General features: G+C 34.6%; 1 protein-coding gene across 2 annotated transcripts in view; it reads right to left on the reverse strand.

Moving 5' to 3' along the window:
• Positions 1-1,026: 1,026 nt before the first annotated feature.
• Positions 1,027-24,600, reverse strand: part of LOC149775539 (uncharacterized) — a 39,508-nt gene continuing 15,934 nt past the window's right edge. Inside the window, exons 2-5 of one of the 2 annotated variants that reach the window (XM_089943236.1) lie at positions 17,442-17,499; positions 16,092-16,114; positions 4,747-4,893; positions 1,027-1,375 (exon numbers count right to left, since the gene is read on the reverse strand). In XM_089943236.1, the coding sequence (XP_089799362.1) occupies positions 1,151-1,375; positions 4,747-4,893; positions 16,092-16,114; positions 17,442-17,499 (453 nt within the window). In that variant the 3' untranslated portion in view covers positions 1,027-1,150. Of the gene's footprint in view, positions 1,376-4,746; positions 4,894-16,091; positions 16,115-16,249; positions 16,438-17,441; positions 17,500-24,600 lie in introns of both variants that reach the window. The other variant, XM_089943235.1, reaches the window with a different exon arrangement.

A 24,600-nucleotide genomic window follows, 5' to 3' on the forward strand; every position in this document is an offset into this window, starting at 1 on the left:
GCAAAATTGTAAGAGTTGGCAGGTGTGCTTAGTGATGTTTGTGTAAATGATCAAGAACTATTTCATTCAGTAACGCATATATATATATATATATATATATATATATATATATATATATATATATATATATATATATATATATATATATATACACACACACATGTGATGAGATAAATTACATTCTCTGTTTTGCATATTTTGTTTGGTCCCTCTACGTTTAGTTTTTCTCTAGTCACTGTGCTAGAAAATGCCCTGGTCTCTATCATATGTTGACAGGATGTGCACTATTTATCGCCACAGGAGCCAGATTGACTAGGGTGGTCTTGTTTAGTGATTGGCGTAAGCTTCGCCCTGAGTAGGATGTCCTTGAGGATTTTTACCTACTAGAGACCAATCGGGCCCCTATAATTACTACTATCACAATGAAATGTCCTGGATATAATATGCACTTACATAAATTTGTATAACATAGGTCGTTATGGCTCATGAACTTCTACGTCAATAAAAATATTTTCCAGTATCCGCAACAAGTTGAAATAAACTAGTTGGAACAATCAATTTAAAGGTTTATCTCCTGAAGAAACAGCCATGTAAAGTTTTGCAAGCATAACCGTTTTTCTGTTTTATTTGTGTGTCTTGTCTATGTTTTGTGCTTGTTTTTGAAAAAGACTCATTAAGAGTCAAAACCACTCAGGCAAGTTGGATACTAGTTTCGCACTGTTCGTTATCAGTTTATTGTACTTATCTTAATCAATCCCTGACACACGTGATCCCTTGCTGGATGCAGTGCTCCTGAAAGGACTGTTATACGCCATATGATTTGTACTCTCTCTCTCTCTCTCTCTCTCTCTATATATATATATATATATATATATGTGTGTGTGTGTGTGTGTGTGTGTGTGTGTGTGTGTGTGAGAGATTTTCATGTTAAAGGGCAACACACTGCAGTATATAGTATCTGGTGTATTAATATATCTACTTCTGATTAATAGAATGTAATGTACCATTACATATGTACTAGATACGTTTGTTATTAAAACTTTATTTAGACCATTGTAATTACATATCTTGAAATACAAACACTGTCCCTCCGTCAAAGGACAACAGCTATTACATCGTTAAAATCCCACGACGGTTTTCTGGGTCCTCATCACCAAGGTAACTCCTTTCCCTGGAAGTCAACGAATTTTCCAGTAGACTCGCTGTCCAGCTTGAGGAATACTGCCAAGAGACCTTTTACACTCTCTTCTACCTCAAGGGGTGCATTCTGACCTCCCATGTCCGTTTTGACCCATCCTGGGTGCAGCACGGTAGACATTATGCCAGAGTCCTTCACGTGGATACTGATCGACTTGTTCAAGTGATTCAGAGCTGCCTGCAAAACATAACAAAACATTTAGAACATAGCTAATCAGATATGCGTTATTAGTATTATCATTTGTCATCCGCCATCTCACAGTTTCCATTTTTGTAAAATTAATATGATGAAAGCAATTTAAGAAAACAATTTCAGCACTGATAAATAACGTTAAGGAACTTTAAATTGAAAAGAAAATCAAACTGCCGTCTAATACAAAACTTTTTTCCATAAATTATGAAGGTGAGGTTTCTTTTTTTATTTACAGACTACTGTCTTTAAACAAAAGAACAACACTGGGCTTTGTGTGTGAACAGAGAAATGAGCTTGGGATTTTACAGGATTTACCTATAAATAGTACCTTGAAACTAAGCGTGGTCTCGATTGATACTTACCTTTTGGAAACGAATTTTCTCTTTTCTATGTTATTATATGACTCATCATATTTGCATTGGTATTTTGAAATCAAAACCAAAACAAACTGCATAGTATATGACATGAATCATTAAAGTAAAGTACACATTATGGAATTATAAAAGAATACTTTGAGGAAACAGATCTCTGTGGAAAAGATATTTAAGAATACTGTGAGGAAACAACACTTTGGGTAAAATAAAACTCGCCACAATGTCTTGACAGAAAAGATAAAAAACTGCCCCTTGATTTAATTGATATCAATAGAATTCCAGGAAAACTATGAAATGACTATTTGTTTAATCAACACCTTAAACAACGGTATTATTTCTGTACAGATATGCCCAGAAAGAAAAAGATGCACTTTAGGTATTCATATGTAACATTTGTTAATTGACCTACATAAAAACTAAACATTTATAACAATATTTTACCCATGTAAATCTTTAACAAGAGAACATTATCGCACAATAATTTGTTTTTGTTGTATCGTTATTAAAGAAGCTTACATATTTGTACTGGACGTTATGTAAAATATTTTCGTTTGTTTTTTCTTCTTCATGTTCCATCATGTCATGATCATTACAGATCTCCTCGTATTCCATACTATTAATGAGTACAATGTATTACCAACCTTAGTTTATACCCCCTTATCTCTTTATCGGAAGTCGAGGCTGTTGCCTGATTGGAGTGATGACACATTGATATAAGGTTAGAATACACTTGAAGAATCTGTCGTTCAGCTTATCCTTTAATGTCCTTGGGATGGATGGATCGATGGATGGATGGATGGATAGTTTTAATGTGCAGGATTTTGTTTGAGAATTTTGGAGGCAGCAGCAAATGATTATCTTTTTCCTAAAATACTTGTTGAGTCCAGAAAAGGATGATTCTTTTGTAAAAGTTTAAAATACATTTGTAGAACTTCCATCATGCAGATTCCATCTGCCTTAATCAGCTGTCCTAATCCTTTTGAATGTCTTAATTCCAAAGTTGTTGCTGTGGAAGCGTTATGGCTAATACCTGTGTCAGTTCAGTCAAGATCGTATTCAATTTACTCATCCTTCAATATGTCATTAATTTCATGTAATGTTTCGTCTTCTCTTCCTATTGCTGCATCTTCTCTACAATGTCGCTTCTTTATCCATTTGCATTTGAAGAGATTCCTTTCACTCTTCTAGTTTGTAGCCTTATCATTTTCTTCTGACAACATAGATACTGTAGAAATCTGAAATTCTTGTCAAACACATTTCAAAAAAAGCCAAATCCAATAAATCTACTGTAATGAGAGTTGTCAAAGGAGGAATAGAATCAAAAGAAGTAGCCGTATCATTAAAGTTTCATAGATCCATTACTGCAGTCCACCCCAAAACAAAGTCTTTGTCTTAAGCTCTACAATGCAAAGAACTCTGATGTGATCCATATTAGAAATGCTGTACAGTACACTGAATGAATCACACAACACGTCATCAATGGTTTTGTTTGGTGAAAACAAACCATGCGATGGAAGAAGTTTATTAAACATATTAGGAGTGAGTAAGCCCGAGATATGTTATGGTTTGACCAAAATTTATTTCAGTCTCTTCCCTCCCCAATAAAGGCAATATGTACCGCTCGTTATGTCGGTTTTCAAATGATCAAGACATACCTTTGCTTTAGAAGTTCGAATAACATATCTACCATGTTGTCTAATCCAGACTAAATTAACAACACGGAGGATAATTGTGGGTGCTCAGTGGAATAAGCCTTTATATGTGAAGATACTCTATATTAAGAGTCAAGGTTGCCAAAAACGAGTACTGGAATATGGAGCTTTAGTAAGAAGTCTGCGGCAGTGGAGTCATTAGATGTGCCCTGTATTAACCATCTTTAGTAAACACATGGCTCGAACCAACGGACCTTTTCAGTCCGCCAAACCATCGCCTGTGATCTAAAACACAACGCTAATCAGCTGATTGTAAGTTTTGTGTTTGGTTTTGCATCATTTTGTGTGTAGGTGTGTATTAACTGACAAACAACAGTGTATGTGAGTGATCATGACATACTTTCCCATCCCTCCACTATTTACATTTATATACATGTTTTTGGTAATTCGGGGGTGGGGAGGTGGTTGGTCAGTCAATGTGGTTTCTGGTAGATAACAGTGTGTTCTGGCATCTCAAGATGGATTTTTGTGCATTTTTCATGCGTTTGTTTGTAGGAAAGTGTTCATGATCCTAACCTACACTTCATTCCATTTCAAGTGAGTTTCATTGTGTACTGGATAGTTTTCAAGTATTAGTCATTTAGAGTCAATGTTGGTCAGTCTATGTGCAGGTCAAAGTCACTGTTAGTCATTTCAAATTTGCTCTCCATAAATATCCTACCCAAACATGAAGTTACTTTTATGTCTGTTAGAGTTAACAGCCTTTGTAGAATTTGATCAGTAAGATTATCAATGGTCACTTAGGCTCAGTGTAAGCCAATGAAGATGGGTACTTAATTGCACCCATACGTTCTTGTCTGTCATTATGTCCACTTTTGATCCTTATTAATCACCTAGGACACCAATGTTAACTTCTCATTAACGCCATAGTGTCCCATAATGTTAAAATTCCCTTGAAAATTATAGTGTCCCACTCCAGTTTCAAATTCTCACTACAGCTTAGCAGTATTTACTGCAATATATTCTTGCCCACTGAGACATAAATGGAATGTTCAGTGAATTTCAACATCATACTGCAACGTTTCTTTTATATTTTCAAGTATACATACTAAATAATTGTTTGTATATTTTATATGTCCCATAAAACTTCACCATGTTAGAAGCAATATTAGTAGTATTAATCATGCATAAAAGGAATACTGATTTTCGTTGAGCTACACTTGTCTATGGCGAAGGTTGTTTACCACTCTCACCCCATAATTCCCCATGACGCAACAGACATTTCACAGATCATAGTATGTTCACTGATACTATGTGTTTTAAACGTTACCTTGCATGCCCCATAGCTGATATATGCCCCGTTGTAGAGTGAAATAGAACCGAGCATGCTTGATATGTTCAATATGGCGGCTTTGTTCCATGCCATTCCTTTGATGGTGCTACGTTCAGCTGCCTTTTTAAGTAGTGGAAGGAAAGCCTAGAAGGAATAAAAATGACTTAATTTAAGCGCGACTTCATAAAAATACGTTCTGCATGTAATATCATAGATCTGAATTTCATAAACGGTTTCATTTATAATATCACCGTCTGATACACGTACTGGACATGAACTGACAAAAACTACACTTGCATCACCTAGTGTTAGAATTATGTTGATGTGGGTACCTAATAGTACTTGAAAAAATTTGACTTGAGTACCATTCCATTTTGTGTTCTAACTGAGCAATACAAGTGAGGATACTCCTTCTTATAATCATAATTAAATAATTTCGAGATGTACACATGGAATACTCTTAAATGGAATACCCTCACTAAAATTTGAAACTTTATCTAGTCACCTCGATATGTTGTTTAAATGATTGTCTATCCACTACACAGGCCAATTATACCAAAGTAACCTGTCACATGATTTCATGCCATAGTGTATAATTCTATTTCTGAAAGGTCTAACTCCTAACAAATTCAAATTGTGTTGCATGACTTCCATATTTTCAAGTAGAAATGGTCGGCCACCACTTGCATACAGGAATATTCCTTTTCTTCTGTAAACTCTTTTATGTCAATTTGCATTAGATATTTTTGTAACCTATCTGATGTGCATTGGATAGTTTTGTGAACGCTTTGATGACAACGTGCACTGCATGGTTTTTGGCAGCTTGATTCAGTTATTGATAGCGTTTTGCCACATGAGATTGAAATTATTAAACTATGATTTTCTGCGAATCCGAATCTCCCAGACATATATGCCATAAACACAGTTTTAATTTTCTGCTATAAAGACACAACATGAAATCTTGATTTTCATTCGAGTATCGGACTGTATTGTCCATCTCTAGCAGATTGATAATTCTTATTTGTATTTACATCATACAGTACAGCTGAATGATACTTGGGACTTACTGTGCGACAGTATGTCCCTAATAGCTTTACAATTCCATAATGTTCGTCCTTTAAATGTATTAATAACAATGCTAAGTGATATTTCTGTAAGAAAAGTTTGATTCTAAAAATGAAACAATTACAACATTTTCTGTTCTGAAAGAAAGGTTTTTTTTACACCATTACCATATTAAATACATCATCTAGTATACATGTTCGACGACATCGTCATACTGCTATTGCTTTTGAAACCTTATCGAATCGAGATTGCACCATTTTGTCCTATTATAAGAAAGCTTTACGGGAAACCTAGTCCTTACGTACTCAAAACCAATAAAACTAGGCATGGAAATGAAGTTACTACTGTGATAAAATCCTAAATAGTAATGGTAACTTTGCTTGAGTCAGATTATGATCCGGAAAATTCTAGTCTTCCAGCCTTTATTTCTAAATAAATTTAAAATCGAAATCAAAGTATGGATGTTTAATATTGGCAATTAGGGTAGGAGTTTCATTTGTGTGCTTGCCTAATTTCACGCGCTAACATAGTTTCCTGACTACTGGACTATACGCTTGTTTTCCACAAATGATCATTATATCTTGCAATAAAAAGCATATATTGAAAATAAAACAAAAGGATCAAAAGAATGAATTTTACAAAAAGAAAACATAGTCCACCTCTGTAAAAGATATAAATTGTTTTCCAGAATTACCTGACTTTAGACTCGCCAAGAATCAATATAAAACTAAATTTAAATTTCATTTGTTCCTCTAGCAAAGAGAAATACAAAACGGGTTAGGTTTTGAACTTGTACATAATGACAATCTATCAAGCATTGAACACCATTGCAACATCTTGAGTAATACATTTAGAGAAGTATCCCATCCATCTAAAGGTGTCAAAACTAGCTTTCCTAACTTATGTTTCAAATATATTCTTCTTGTTCTGAAACATCGTTAAGAATTAGTTGAGACATGTACCCCCAACCACGTTAGCTTCCTCTCCCCGAGACAAAGATTATAGACAACACTCTACCGCCACACTCATAAATACATTTTTATTGGACAACATCCTACATTCCATGCCATCAAAATAATTTACACAATGTTGCTGGCCATATAAATCCACTCTCCATAAAAAAGCTTTATGAAAACGCTTAGCTGCCATAACACGTCTGCCACAGATACAGACACCACTGTAATATCAACAATGTTCCTGCTCCGATATCCGAGTGAAGAAGATTAGGGTTATGTCCTAGGACAAGTATTCATAAACCTCAACTGAGAACACCGAACAAATACGAAATAAAAATAAACTCACAAAAAATATTTTTAATTCAGTTGAGGTACTATTAACTGGAATATTCATAGACCTGCATGTATACAGGTATGACATTTTATGCCAATAAGTGTGCGTTAGGAAAATGCAAATAACCAAAACTACTTCATACTACACCCATTCAGTTACAATATAGAAAGAATAACTGCAAATATGTTGCCTAAATTGTTATTATTTAGTCAAGGTAGGTTGGCTAGTGTCTAATTACGTTCAGCAAAATATTTACTCTAACTGGTGATGATTAATATCCGTGCTTCAAAGGAATTTAAATGGGATTTCAAGATGAATAATTAGCAATAATATAATCATGTTCTGTTAACATATTCAGATATATTAAAATTTTATATCATTTACTGATGATAGTTTCTTTATCGTGCTGATCCCATTGTAATTACATCTTAATATTATATGAAAGACAACCACTATTTTACGGATGAATAGCTTTTACGTGTATCTGAACCGTAATTATCTCTCTCATGGTTTCTATCATGGCATTTCATATGGATATAGTAAATCCATAAATTGTATGCGATTCAGTTCTAAAGTAATATGGAAAAAAAAATTGATGGCATGCAAAAACGAAATATATAAAAGGCATTACTATGTATTAGATACGAGCAATATATTTCATTTGATTTGAACAAAATCCACCTTATTTTATTCCGTCAAATAAGGAATCTAACACATTTATGGAAAACATGTAGGGTAATTAGATTCTGACTACCCCACCAAACTTAAAGCAATATTGTGCTCATACAGTGATAGTCATGTCTTACTACAAACGTAAAAGGTCAATGTGTATGATCTTTACATTCAATATTTTATTCCAAAGGAGCTCAAAGAAAATGTGACAATAATTTTAGGCATAAATGACTGATAAAGAAGAATACATAGGGCATCTGTAGTATGACAGTTGAGTGCTTGTGCAAACATTAAGTAAAATTTCGAAACATACTAAATATGAAAAGACGAAAATTAGCCTAGGTTAATTGAACTACTAGCTGACTGAACAAGCTATACTACTATTACTACTTCTACTACTACTATTAATATTAATAATAATAATTATAATAATGCTTTTTTATAGCGGGTGACTCTTTAGTCAGGCACTATTCTCACTTGAGGCCCTCTTAAGGAGAGAATAACAATGCACATTATATGAAGATAGCAATAATTACTGTGTATTTCAACATGTTTAGTATTAAAATACAAAATCCCATATCTATTAGAAACACATACATGCTCATGATATCTCTTCTTGAATACTGTAATATTTTCTGTAAATTGTACATGTAGCGGACGCTTGTTCCACAGAAATGTACCAGAGTATTGGAAGCTCTTTTTAAATTGCTATGTTCTTTGTTTTGGTGCTAGAAGGGTTCCATGTGATATTGATCTCAGCTGAAAAAGACATGAATAAATCCTGAAATATTCTGATGCAGTTCCATGTAGACATTATATAAAAGAACTGCCTTGTGAAAATCTATCCTGTCATATATTGTAAACCATTTGAATTCTGTAAACAATGCTTTTGAGAGATGATCAATAGGTGCATCTAAAATTATGCGTGCTGCTCATTTCTGAAGTTTATAAATCCTGTCAAACTCAGATTTACCACAGTTTCCCCATACATCTGAACAATAATCCATTATTGGAAGAATATATGAATTGTAGTATAGATTGCTAGTTTCCGTAGGTAAATATTTCTTGATTCTGCGGAGTAGAGCACTTCTGTCTGATTGTTTTACAAAGCTTATAAATATGGTCATCCCATAATAAATTATTATCAATATGGTCATCCTATAATAAATTATTATCAAGGGACACACCTACAAGCTTTTCATGTTTGACATTTTCTAATGGATGATTATTTATTGCAAGAGATAGTTCTGTGTTCCCTGACTTGTGTAGCTTTTGTGATGTCTCCAAAATCATACATTTTATTTTACCTTCATTATTACCATCCTATTTTGTTGTGCCAGTTTTGGACTCTAATGATGTCTGAGTTTGATCTCATTTGGATAACTTCAGTATCAGAACTAGATGTATACAAGGTTGCATCATCTGCAAACAAATCTGTATTTGTGGATTCATTATTTAATGGTAGAGCATTTATATAGATACGGAAGAGGACAGGGCCTAAAACTGAGCCTTGAGGGACCCCTGAATGAATAATGCGAGTTTGATAGCTAATATTGCCAATGCTTACTTCTTGAGACCTGTGGTTTAGGTATGATCTAAACCAGTTTAAAGAAGGATTGTTGAACCTATAACAGTTCAACGTTTGCAGCAGAATTTCTTGATCAACAAGATCAAAGGCTTTCTTGAAGTCAAGGAAATCAATCCCAGTCATATGTCCATTATTCATTTCATTCAGCCAAATATAAATTAATTTGGTAAGTTCTGTTTGGCAAGAGTGATGCTTTCTAAATCCTGATTGCGCTTTATGAAATATAGAGTAGGTTTCAAAATAATTTATAGACCTGAATGGCTACATGCTTTTCAAATAATTTTGATCATACAGGTACAATTGACATTGGTCTGTAATTATATGTATCCTCCTTTACTCCCTTCTTAAAGATAGGTGTAACCTTTGCACATTTCGATGCTTCTGGAAAATGACCACTCATTATATTTAAGTGTATATTATGCGTTAATGACTTTGTTATTACTGGTGCAGAATTTTAAGAATTCGTAGACCAATACCATCCAATCGAGAGGATGTATTGATATTCACCTTAATTAGCATATCAAATAATCATCAGGAATTTTAGCTCTTATAACTGATAGAAGAGCATCAAGTGTTATTGATATGTTAGTCTGGTTCTGAATACTGTTACTGGAGATGCTTATGAAGAAATTGTTGAACATTTCCACAATGTCTTGTACAGATGTTACTATATCCTGATTTAGCTTAAGTCTAGGGGGAGAACAACTGTTGTTAGGTGGGTTCAGCTCTTTTAGATGCTTCCACAATGTCATTGTACTCTTACTTTCATCAATAGCCTGTTTATAGTCATTTTAGTTGGCCTTATCTATTAGGTGCTAAGCTTTATTCCTCCACTTTGTATAACTTTTCATGTCTTTTTTCTTGTGGAAATTATCTCTTAGGTGCCTAGCCTCATTGACCTCAGGGATAATCCACTTGGGTGTAATTTGGTGTTTAACCCCTTTTTGTCTTTATTGGGGCATGCTTGTCTAAGGCTGCATTGAATATCTTATACCATTTGTCTCAGGCAGTGTTGACATCAGCTATATTGCAGACTGATTGGAAGGGTTTACAAACTAAATCATTTAAGACCATTTCCTTATAAAACTGTTTAAAGTCCCTGTATTGTATTTCAATGTGTTGACCATTTGTAGATGATTTTGGAAAATGTCTAGTTATACAGAATGGGTAGTGGTCACTCAGTGCATACACTGGCACATTAATTGCACTTATTTGTTCAGGTTTATTAGTACAGACATGATCAATGATAGTAGCACTTTTATCCGTTACCCAAGTTGGGGTGTTCATTGAGTAAAGTTGTAAGTTTCAAAGCTACTTATCCATGTTAATGGGGGAGTTTTCATGTAGTCAATGTTAACATCACCTAATATGATAGTTTCTAAATCTTCCTTTAGAAATCATTTTTGAATTTGCACCTCAAATCTATCAATCCAATCAGCTGTGGAACTAGTTGGCATGTAAAGTGAACATAAGAGCATAGGAGTATTGGCTTTGATTGGGCGTGGGTTACTTCGATCCAAATACTCTCAACCCAAATGGTCTCTGAATCAACACGTCTGTTATAAATAATGGAACCATCTACATAGAGAAGAACACACTCACCCACCATGAATTGCCTATCTTTACTTTCAAAGTTGAACCCCTGTATTTGGAAAGCCAAATCATCAGTATCATCAGAAAGAAAGGTTTCACATAGACCTAGAATATTGCCTGATCTAGTTTGCTGTAATATTAATGTAATTTCATTCAGTTTAGGGAGGATGTGTTGAATATTTAGGTTGATTACTTGCAGACCTCTTCTGAGGAGGCCAAAGACAATTTTGATCAGAGGATTGATTTTCAGACATGTTACTATACAATGTGTTGTTTTTAGACTTGGCAGATTTCGTTTCATCACCTTGATTATTTACAAAAACACATGAGGATGATAACATATAAGATCCATCTGTTGTATCTTGACCACATGTAGTGACTATATGAGATTGTTCAGTGTGTGTGTGTGTGTGTGTGTGTGTGTGTGTGTGTGTGTGTGTGTGTGTGTGATAAGGGTTTTTAACGTAGCTTAAACAAAAAGTCAGTCATATCGCTATGATGTCTGAGTGTGACAGTTTATAGTGATGTCTAGCATTGGAGCATCATGCTGCAGACATGTAGCATGATATCCCACCCAGTCACAATATCCTGACACCAGACCGATCAGTCCAAACACTAACCTCTTAATGCTAAGTGCCAAGCGAGGTAGCTGTTAGTACCATTTTTGTAAGTCTTAGGTATGACTCGGCCGGGGATTGAACCCATGACCATCCGCATCTGAGGCGGACGCTCGAACCACTAGGCCACAGAAGCGGTGATACGGTCTTGGAAACAACAATATAAATATTCTTGCACCAAAAAAAAAACGGTTTAGCATCCAAACAGTTTATATTTATATTGTGTCTGAACTGGCTAAAACATAAACAAATGAGAACTTGCAAGCAGTTTGCATGGAACAGTCATTTTAGAACACTGACAACATTGACAATTTGCTGCTTTCTATGTGGTAAAAATAAGACTAAATATCACATTGAACGAACTTAGAAATAAGAAAAATGCAATTATCTTGTAAACCTGATGAAATTAATATGGCATCTTATCAGAGAAAATTGAAGATTGAGAAAAAATAAACAGAAACAAAATACTATGCGAGAGTGGAGAACGTTCTTTAAAATGAGCAACGTACAACCACAAGATAAGTACACTTCATGTTAATTTTAATTAGAAATAATATTAATATAATGAAAGATTAAAAAATACATTATTCAAATAATAAATTAAAGAAATCTACAACTATCTTGAATTTCGCATTCAAACAAAAAGAGAAATAATCAACTTGTCAGGCAGAATAAAGAACATTATTCATAGTTTTTCCCAGACTCTAAGCAAGACAGAATTTTTTGCCAGTTTATGATCATGTAAAACGAATCTTGCTTGATGAAAAGGCAGGGAACTTAAGGCGTTTAGTTCTTTAAACTTTTAACTTGATTCGGCAATTATATTCAACAATAAAATATCCGAAATACGATTATAAACAACTGATATCACAGAACAAGTACTCATACTTAGTGAGAATGAATTAAATGGAAAGTGTAACGGAAAAAATATTTGAAATACAGCCCACAAACTTTAGATACAAAATGAGGTGTTTTGTTCAAAGCTGCACTGTCTAACGCTAAGTGCAGATATATATCATCAATTGGGAGTAGACAAAATAAACATCCCTGTGTGACGGTACTAAATTAAATTTTCCTTTCTTCCTTTTTCCTTCTTTTTTTATCTATGTGTGCATACCATGTAATAAGTAATGATCATATTAAGTGATAATCCGTAGAATTCATAAAAATATACATACAACTAAATTCAAACAATGGTTTCATTGATGCCCGATAATAATATAGGATGATATTGAATTTGAAGATGAATACAGCATATATCTTAATGTATTTGCAGTTGTATGCAAACTACGTAAGTAACAGAGAAAAACAGGCAAGTGGCTATACTAATCCTGTTGGATGGCGACAATCATAATTATTGTGGAATAAAGTAATTGTCAAGATTTGTATTATCTCATTTGACAAAGAGAGTAAACAAATAAACATAAAATTGTTGTCACCACATTAAAAGTGTCACAAAAGCTACAAGTCTATGTGTGTTCTGCTAACATTTTCTAACCACTGCAGACACTGAATGCGAAGAAATAATGAAAGGGGAAATTGCTGAATATTCATGAAAGAATAAAACATTTGTATTCTACGTTTGTCATTTATGTGAAAAGAAAACTTCCGACAAGAACGCAATATATCATGATCGCTTAACTTTTAAATGAAGGGGACATGAACATGAATATAATCCAAATTACAGATATCAAAAGTACATACCACACTTTGTCAATAATCAGTATGACTATGATTCCCATGTGTTTATCAAGATATTAGTAAAAAGGCTAATCATATCAAGATGTGGGAATATTTTGTAATCCACAGTACCAAACTTTATGCATCGTTTAGTAATAACTTCAAACCCAATATAAGAAAAGTTCAAAGAATTGTAAATAATGCAAATGAATTGCAGAATTATGTTATGAAATAAACAAATCAAATACCAGCTTTAAAGAATCAGTTAGCAAACTATACAAAGCTTTTAATAAGGTGTCTTCATGTAATAAGCCCTACCGATCAAGAAAAGAATTGCTCAAATACACAGCAGGAAGAAAGAGCCATTCCGCTGAAGATGCTGCCGCAAAGAAATGAATACCATTCGAAATAGGTCTTTGACATTACGATGAAAATATTGTAAATTTGAAGGAGTAGTTAAGTATTAAAAAGAACAGATGGTATTTGAAGGAATTTATCACAAAATAAAATAGACAAATTAGAAATTGTAAAGTCAGTACTATTTAAATAAAAATATAAAAAATATGGATATTATTTACAAGATCAACACACAAATGAACAAAAGAAGTAACAGAAGAAAAAACAACTTCCTCTTAGAAAACAAAACTAATTTTATTTAAAGAGAAACAAGTATTGGTCAACACCAATATTAGAGAGCTATACATAACTACATCAAATTTGTTTTGCCTACAATAGCTATTACTACATCAACTGTTGCTCTGTCTACAATAGATACGACTACATCAACCGTTGCTCTATCTACAATTGGTAAGACTACAAGAACTGTTGCTGTCTACAACAAGTATGACTATATTAACGTTTGCTGTCTACAATAGGTATGACTACCTCAACTGTTGCTCTATCTACAACAGGTATGACAACATGAGCTGTTAATGTGTCTACAATAGGAATGAATATGTAAAAAAGTAGATCTGTTTAATACAACTGGTAAAAGTTTTAAAAGAAGATTGCGGAGTGACTGAGGCTTGTGGTTGCGGAAGAGATTAAGGTTCTGATGGACCTAAAAGTAGCCAAACTTCGTTCGTTGACAGGGTTCACGGTAGCACACATTCATTGAGTTAAAGTAGTTGAAGATATGTTCTTGCAGCCAGCAACGCCGAACTTTTTCATCACCATTTCGTATGGGGCAGCAGATACCATCACCCCCAATATTATAGTTTAGTCTTATTTATTTAATCTGAAACATATTGCTGAAATTCTATCGTGATGTTTTGATCTGAGTCATAACTGTTGTTAAACAATCTTATTTTTCAATTAACTTACATTATTTTGAGCATTACTCCAGACTGCAAAATATATGTCTGTTTTAAACCTGAGTGTCTAAAATATACATCACGTACGATCTGGAACTTTGATTCAGTCTTGCCATTTCTTTTTCTGTCCAATTGTTGGTATCTTGCAAAACAAAGCACTTCTAGCGAGTACATTAATCTGCACTACTATTTCTATTATAGAATTGATCACTTCGTTTAATGTTTTCATAAGAAGATCAGCATTTTTAATTTATCTATTAGTTATGTTTTTCATCCATTAATCCATTCCCGGTATCCAATAGACATTTTACGTAGTCGTTGATTTTTTTTGTTTTGCTCTGCCATTTAGATGTCTCCAATCACAACGAGGGGTGGTTAAATTTATTGAATCTTGTGTTGAATCGGTTTATATCTACTTTTCTCTTCTTTGGAAAGCTTCGCTGTCTATGTAATAGCTTCGAGCACTCTGCAGCAGTTTTCATATCATCAGCAAATGTGAAACTGAAGGTTGCTTTTACTAACTCGAGTACACTTTGGTCTCAATAAAGGTATAATATATTCTACATATAGTTTTTGCCATTCGTAAAGTCCAACTGAATTTCTTTTACTAACTCTTGTACACTTTGGTCTCAATAAAAATATAATATATTCTACATATAGTTTTTGCCATTCGTACAGTCCAACTGAATTTCTTTTACTAACTCTAGTACACTTTGGTCTGAATAAAACATATAATATATTCTACATATAGTTTTTGCCATTAATACAGTCCAGTTGAATTGCTTTTACTAACTTTAGTACACTTTGGTCTCAGTAATGGCATAATATATTCTACTTACAGTTTTTGCCATTAATACAGTCCAGTTGAATTGCTTTTACTAACTCTAGTACACTTTGGTCTCAGTAATGGCATAATATATTCAACACATAGGTTCTGTCATTCATACAGTGCAGTTGAATTGATTTTTGAAAAAATGACATATCACACTATAATATGTGTCTCTTTATCACTGACTAAGTCCAAATTGTATTTTCCAACATTTCCAACGGCTTGTGTGCAAAATTGTAATTGTCTCTACAGTAGACTTTCAGGTCTGTAAACATTTTATTCAAATTGTCTGTCAATGGAATCATGAAAACGAATTTAAAGACGAAGAGGGTCAACATCATGTGATTGTTAGTTGTTGTTGTTGTTAAATATTTTTAGCCTCTTATTTGTCACATATTTTCATGCCGTGCCTATTTATATTCAGTTTGGTATACTAAGTATGGCGTTTTCACTTCAAGTACATAACAACTCGTTTAGCAGATAACAGAGATCATCACTGAAATATCAGTAATAGCATTGATAGCAGAGTGTGTGAGTTTAAGGTTTTGTGTGCGGTGTCATGTTGTTGAGTCTTGTAACTGGGTTTTATGGAGGATATGGTATGGTCTTACAAAAAGAAAGGTTTCTCTTTTTTGGTAGGGGTGGACATGGGTGGGTAAGGTTAACGAGCCGGGAACAGAAGCCTCTATTACTACCTTCTCATGCACGTTACCACATACTGAAAGTGAAATCATAAATGTTTATTTCAAGCAATGCACAAATTCCGGGTGCGTCAGTGAACTGCTTACTATAAACTGATGAAATGAAAAACTGGATGAAATTTGTATAAGTTAAATATCTGACAGTTTATTACCTTTGTCACCATCGCTGTGCCAACCACCATAGTGTTGTACTCTGACATCATTTCCGCTGCTGTTAAATCCTCGAAATTTCTGTTGATGTTAACCCCAGCATTGTTAATGAGTGTATTTAAACCACTGTCCTTAACAATGGACTCTACCTTATTCCTTGCAGTATTAATTGAATCATTGTCTGAAACATCTAAACACGACAAAGAAAAGAAATATTTTTCAGATGACAAATCTAATGTCAAATCAGTTTAATTGCCTGACAACAGTGAAACAACGCAGCACAATATTACCGAGTCATAAGTGGTACCTGTCAATCAAGAATCGCATAACAACATTTTCATTGGCTCACTAACAAAAATTGTTGCCATACTGGTGTGAATCATTACATTATTGTGTGGCCGTATAATTGCCTGCACAAGCTAATATAGCAAATAAAAAGCAATTTATTTTGTCATCTGTACATTTAAGACTTTATGAAATTCGACATTTGTCATCTTATTTACACTAAATATTCATAACAATCGCAATCACTGCAAACGTTTTCAACATAAAAATATAAAATATCGTGTAAAACTCTAATAGGTACATTATATCATATATCAACCCATTCATAAATACTGGTAATTACATTTAAAAATGTTGATTTTAGTTATCACATGGAGTATTTTATATGACCATGTTGCAACACGTTTGATGTTGTTACTGCATGATTACATTCAATCATGTTTCTCTGTGTTATCTCTTGAATGTACTCGAGTGTTCATATTTCGCGTTATTCTGAACCAAAGCAGTATTTAATCGATATATTCGCAGACTCAGCAGGATTCTTAAATTCAAATTCAATATACAAATTCATAGACCCTTCACAGTCCTAAAATAAAAATTTAATGTACATATCTGTAGACACTGCAGGGTCAATAAAGTAGATCTTAAAGGACATATTTTAAACCCGCAGCGTCTTTTAAATAAAATTGAATGCACATATTCATATAACTTGCAGAGCCCTTCAATTAGAATGTAATGGATATAGTAGTAGACCTTACAGCGTCCATAAAATTAATTTTATTGGACATACACAACCTGTAGGGTTGTTCAATCATAATCTACTTATCCTAAATCCTGGAGGGTCCTTAAATTAGAATTTAATGGACATATCAATAGACCCTTCGAAGTCCTTAAGAACTATTTACATACCTAGCTGTATGAGATGAACCTCGCATGATCTGGAAGCGTGTTGGATCAGCTTCAAATCCTAAAATTAAAATAGGGAACAAGATTGATTATAAAAATTGTGGCAACACTGCGCATATATTTACTAGGATTTTATCAAATTATATTTTATTCTCAAATTATATTCATGATCAAAGCTGAAAAGTAATATATATATATATATATATATATATATATATATATATATATATATATATATATATATATATATATATATATATATATACAACATATATTAAAATTAGCAAGGCATTAAAAGTGTTGGTATAAAGCAATTTGGTATACTAATACTAATGGTATATCAAACTGTGATCCGTCCATGGCGCAATAATACGCATATATAAATATTCTCGCAAGCGTCTGCAGTTGATTCTACATCAATGATCAATATCCACACATTAATCATTAGTGACCTATGGAAATAACGATAAAAGTATTAATAATCCCAGTTTTTAAATGAATTTAATATGGTACACAGTTTCATCAAAATCCTTTCAGCTTTCTGTTCCTCTCCCCTCTCGTGCATAACAGACAAACTACGCAGAAATGTAGAGTGAGAGAGAAACGGAATTTGGATTGGATTAAAACCATGAAATAGAAATTACACCAAGTAACCTACAAGAATACGGTTCATCGTAACGATATGTGTTCACTTTCCTTGGATTTATCTCCAGTGTTTTATAACTGATACAAAGTTGCAAACCATTTTACACGGTAAATTTATCGGTTACGTGGTACACATCACAGGCGTTCGTTACAATGAAAATTTGGAGTATACGTCCTTGAATCAAGGGATGGGGGTTCTAACCTGTAACAATGAGTAACTAACCTGTTTTTGGAATGCTCTACTTGAATCAGTAAAACAATTGTTCATGTTTAAATCATAAGTGGGTATTATCTTGATTTAATTAATGTGAAGAAAAATATAAACGAAAAAAAGAAGATCAACTTATCATAGAATTACATTCTGTAGTGAACAAAATCGGGGATGTGAGGATTTCATCAACTCGGTTAATACATAGCTGACTGTAGTAAATATCAACTCCGTTTAAAGAGCAAATATATGTATTTATATTTGCATATGATATAAATAAATTATGTGCACCGTATATATGATGTATCAATTATATACCACTCGTATACATTTGCATTAAAAGGAAACTCGGCAATTTTCAATGCCAAAAATTTGGTCACATTAAGAATCAGACTAGTCACATGTAATCCTCGTGGGAGCTGATGATTTAGCATTCGTTTATTTGATGGTAAAAGACTATCTACTTCTGTGTTTCGATAAAATAGTTTTAATGCATATTGAAGTATAGTATATTTTATATACATTATTAAAGCAATAGATAACGCAAACAATATAAACCATGAATATACAATTTGCATTTCTGACATCTGTAATCGAGAAGTGGCGTTTTCGTAGCTAAACGTACATAATTCTTCTCTTACACACGATTTAAACAATGCTCATCGACATACAGCTTAATACCATTGATTTGATACATGTTGAAAAAGAATGGTCTGTGTACACGTAATCCGCCATGTTGGTCCTGAGTTCTGGAAAAGGCCATATTTCATACAGCACCGAGCATTGGGGGAAGTCCTGGATATCACATGTCTACAATCATCATTAGAATCGTCTTTAACTAGCATTTACTTTCACTTAACATCTCAGGTTCATCAACCACAAAAGCCAAAAAACAATCAGGGACACATTTGCATAAGATTATATATATATATATATATATATATATATATATATATATATATATATATATATATATATATATATATATATATATATATATATATATATATATATATATATATATATAAAGAATACAAATCATATGGCGAATAACAGTCCATTTAAGTGCACTGGATCCAGCAAGAGGTCACGTGTGTCAGGGATTTCTTAAGATAAATGCAATAAACTGACAACGAACAGTGCAAAACTAGTATCTAAATAACCTGAGCGTTTCGACTCTTAATGATTCTTTTTCAAAGGCAAATGAAATCACAGACAAGACAAATAATTAAAACGGAAAAACTGTTGTGTTTGCTAAACTTTACGTGGCTGTTTTAACAGAAGTTAAACCTTTAAATTTATTATGTTTCAACTAGTTTATTTAAAACTTGTTGAGGATGCTTGAAAATATTTGTATTGACCTAGAAATCGATGAGCAATAATGACATCTGTTATTTTATGTAAAATTAGCAAGGCATTAAAAGTGTTGGTATAAAGCAATTTGGTATACCAATACTAATGGTATATCAAATTGTGATCCGTCCATGGCGCAATAATATGCATATATAAATATTCTCGCGAGCGTCTGCAGTTGATTCTACATGTAAGCTTAAAAGTTTAAAATGTGTTAGCTGCAAAATATAATTTTTTGTGTGCATGGCTGTCTAAGATGAAAGAGGTGGGATATCCCTCTGATCTTTAGTTGATGTGTCTAGATGAAACAGAGGTGTCATGATCAAAGTTTAGTTACCCGTGGAAAGGGCTGGTTCTTGGCAATGACAGAGAAAGTCATCATGAGCAAGACTGACCCATCTTGTTGGAATCTGTTCGTAATTCGGGTCTGTTGATAAGGCATGTATCTCGCAAATTCTGCCTACCGTCACTTACATTATGAGGAAACATGTCTTTAAAGAAAAGGACAGCCTCACTCTCATGATGATGAAAGGTAGAGCGGTAACCTTTGATCGCACTCGGTGCTAACTTCACCTCTTCGAAGAGTAAGATGAGGGAATTAGCTATATGCGGTATTGCTGCCTGGAGATGTAGGTTATGTTCGTTTATGCACCACTGGATGAACATTTGCCATTTCATATGCTTTAAGAGTGGAGACCCATAGAGCTTGAGCGATTCTCTCGACGACTGGCTTCAATAATTGTTTAAGTCTGAGGACCCGTTTGATATGATCCAGACGTGCATATTCGGGAGCTTCCAAAGCTCCAAGAACGAAACAACTGCCATCATGGTTGCTTGAATAGATGAAGGAAAGCATATATTTTCGGCGGCGATTTCATTGTAAGATTTTGTACGTCGCTGATCTACAACTCCTTCCATCAGAGTGATTTGATGAGGATGAAGCAACAGGCTGAATCCCTTGCCTTCTATATCACTTTTGGAATCAGAGGTGTTGGAGGGTAGATGTATGCGTTCAGGATGGTCCAATCCTAAAAAGACACAGCGTTCCACCTTCTCGCAAACAGGCTCACCAACGGTCGGTCCCAGTGGGTACATATCTGAGTGAGATCGAGGGATGGAGAGACCATTCCTTATGTACTAGTTTCGTGACAAAACGTCAGCCAGTACGTTGACTCGTGCCGGGATATTGAGAACGTGTGTGTGGCTTTGATGATGACAACACCACTTCAAAATGTCCCACACAATGACGCAAAGGTCTGGGGACTGGGGTCCTCCTTGTTGTTGGAGATAAATCACCATTTTAGGAGTGGTGTCATCCTTGTTGATTAAGATAAGTCACCTCGATAGGATTGTCGGACAGAATGAGAACTCCCTTTCCAAGCAAATATTCCTGGCACCGGTGAAGGGCTTTCACAATGGCCGTCCTCTCCAACATTATTGATATGAAGATGTGGTTCCTGGTGTGAGCTGGCATCACGAAAGGATGGTAGTAGGCGCGCTCACAAGCCTTCCATACTTGCGTCGGTACAGACTGCAATCTCGAACGGGTGGACTTGTAAACGTATACCCATCTTGAACCAATTTAGATTGCACCCAATTCCGCAAATGGTGCCTCAATCGGGTGGCGATTGTGAGGGGATGGTCCAGTGTGCAAACTAGAAATCTCCATTTGTACAGAGGAAACACAAGAAGGCGATAGTAGTTGATTTTCTGCACTATCTCTGTATCGAAGATGTGGTTGAGAATGGGAGGAAATATGTATCCTAGATAGCTTATTGGTGGACATCATCCAAGGGGTGTTAAAGAGAAGGTATGGGGATAAAGGATGTGCTCTTAGCTTGGCCGGATAATAGTCCTTCAGGTAAGTGCAGGCCACTCCGCTAACTGGACAAGCAGCTGAAGTTACGACATTGGCTAAAGTGTTTTGAGCGGCTCTTCGCAGTACTCGAGCCATTCTTGAGGCTGACTCCCATGCATGCCCTGCGATATTCGGAGTGGGAGAAGTTAAGCTATGTTCCATCGGTTATAAGATATGTATGGATTATGGCAGTGTCATCCCCAGAGCGTCGATATCACTGTCAACTGATGTTGTTCCGAATGAAAGACTGTTGGGAGCAAAGGTAGAACCGCCGACGAACTGTTGATAAAGGCGGATCAGAATGTTTGCAACCCTCCCAGCCTGCAAAAGTAACTGAAGTCAGAATCTTCCGTTCCGTCGTAAGATCAACAGCCGATGAAAACTCTGGAAACTCTGGAGCGTGTTGCTGATGGAGTGGGAGGAGGAGGACAAAGCTCCGTGGGCGGAAAACCTCCTCAATGGAGGCTCGGAAGGCTAAATCATCCCGTGCTTTCGATTAGTGTATAATAGATGGCGGTACTGGAGTACAAGCAATATCATGTTGGTTGTGTGGGGTGAAGCTACATTCCCCTGAGACCTAGCTGGCGAAGAGTGACGAGGTCTGTCACTCTCTAAACTTGTAGAATGTCCCAAATTAGAAACCGTGACTTCAAAACAGGCCCTGAGTAAATAGGCTCTTCTCGTGGCAGAGTGTAGATAAATTGCGAAGCGACATCTGATATGGCATGAGGAACTACGCGTTGTATCAAGCCGAAGCAGTGTCTTGAGGTGGTATGAGTTAGACTTGTCCCTACACAGGTCTGAAAAAATCGGATTCGACATACTCGAAGCCGGGCTGTTATTGACTGAGCCCATAACATTGACGTTTGACCCTTCTTGATCCCTTTTATAGGTCACCCGAGTGAGAAAAATATCGTTATGATCATCAGTTGGGATTGGTTATGGTATTTTGATCCATGTAATCTGTCTGTATGTCTGCTGAATGAAGCATACAGGTAAAATATAATGACCACTACCTGTAAGTAAACAATAATGACAATTATACCTGTAAGGGGGAGCAGCTATATCCTTATGGCTCCTGCACATGATGTTGAATACCATGTGAGTGTAGAACTAAACAAAATGAAGGTTACCTTGGAAAAGGTAATAGCAGACGATCTCAATACAATGCTACCTTAGGGAAGGTCAGAGACGACCTGTACAGGTGAAATCGTTGAGGCATGGCGTTCCAAAGATAAGGATACAGTGGTAAATGAAATTCATCTGTATATACCAGAAACAACGGAATTATGCATATATATATATATATATATATATATATATATATATATATATATATATATATAGAGAGAGAGAGAGAGAGAGAGAGAGAGAGAGAGAGAGAGAGAGAGAGAGAGAGTTTCTTAAGAGCATAAAGACATGCACGCATACAAATAATGTAGCCAGAACAACATGACTCAAAGGTCTCGTATATAAACATGCATGCGCAGGATGAGACTGAATAAAAAGTGTACTGAGAGCTGAACTGTACTTGTCCGACGAGAGCAAAAATGAAATACAGAAATGTGCATGAGTATCTACCTTACACACACACACACACACACACTTCATAGAGAAGGAAACTGAGGTGCCGTTATGGAGACGTACACTGTACGTGCGACAATTTATAGTATGAGGCAATAATTGCAAGGAAAATGGTCAATTAATTATCCTGACATGATATGCCTAAATTAAATTCCCTTCCATAGTTCAACACCCTTTTAAATGACCTTCGGTGGTTTAAGCGATCATTTTGCAATCTGTCACAAAAGAAAACATAACGACAATGTAGGAGATGAAAATATGTCCATAAAAATAACACATACAGATGTTTTCATAACTGTGAGTAATGATAATTTCTTAAAGGATTTAGAGAAAATTCACTGGATACTATCAAAACGTTTGATTATAATGAAGACGTGCTAAACACATGGTCTGGTCTGTTTTTGGGAAGTTGCCAATAAACATGTACCTTCGAAGACACACAAGTTAGGAATGAACATCAACCTGGCTGGATCATAATAGAAATTTTAATACTATGAAAAGACGAGGCGACTTGAGATATGTACGTAATGAAGATCCATAAAAAATGTTGAGAAAATAAAGTAGTGAAAATCATTAATAGCAAAGAGAAACCACTACCAGAATATTCTTGATGACAAACAACCCCAAAAATATTTAGAACATTTTAAGGAATTTAGAACAATAATGTACAAAAATAAGACATATGTATCATCCCAAATTAATGCTGGAAACCATGTTTATGATCCATGGGACAATGCAAATATTTTAAACGAATTCTAGATAAACAATGCCTCCAAAATTACAAAACATAAGTTCGACTCTGATCATTCAGGAGTAAAACGTCTTTGTTCCACAAAACTTCCATATGATCTTAAATTTGAAATCCCGGAAATAAATTCCGAGTTTATTTTTAATTAGTTAAAGAAAAACAACAAGCAAGTTTCTAAATCTACAGGACTTGGCATAATAGGTCCAAGACTTCTTAAGGCAGCTGCATCTGCTTTTTACCTTTCTACTTAACCACAGTCTGAGAATAAGTCAATTTCTCCAACCTTGGAAAACTGCCAAAGTAACACCCTTACATAAAGCTGGCTTAAGATAGCATATAAACAACGACAGATCATTTTAAATTTGTCCATCCTATTACAAATTTATAGGAAAGATACCCTTAGGTAGTTCATATTCTACTTAAACAATAGTTCTGAACAGGTAACATTAAATAGACACCTGTGAAACTGAAATGATAACTGTGAAACTGAAATGATAAGTTGTGGAGTGTCACAGGCTTCTATTTTGGGGCTCTTCTTATTGTTCTGTTCATAAATGACCTACCACTAAAATAGGATAATGACTGAGTGATTAGGGTTATGACTCAATATTGACTTCATATCGAATGAAGAAATGAAAAAAATCACAAGAACTAAAGTAAATTCGATAAATCTTTACAAACTATGTCATAATCTTAAGTTAATATAACATTTGCTTTATGAACATTGCTTCTCTGAACTGCAGTGAAATAGGTTTTACAACAGTAA

This window comes from Sinohyriopsis cumingii, chromosome 19 (assembly GCF_028554795.1).
Source record: "Sinohyriopsis cumingii isolate HCF-2022 chromosome 19, ASM2855479v2, whole genome shotgun sequence".
Lineage (NCBI taxonomy): Eukaryota > Metazoa > Mollusca > Bivalvia > Unionida > Unionidae > Sinohyriopsis > Sinohyriopsis cumingii.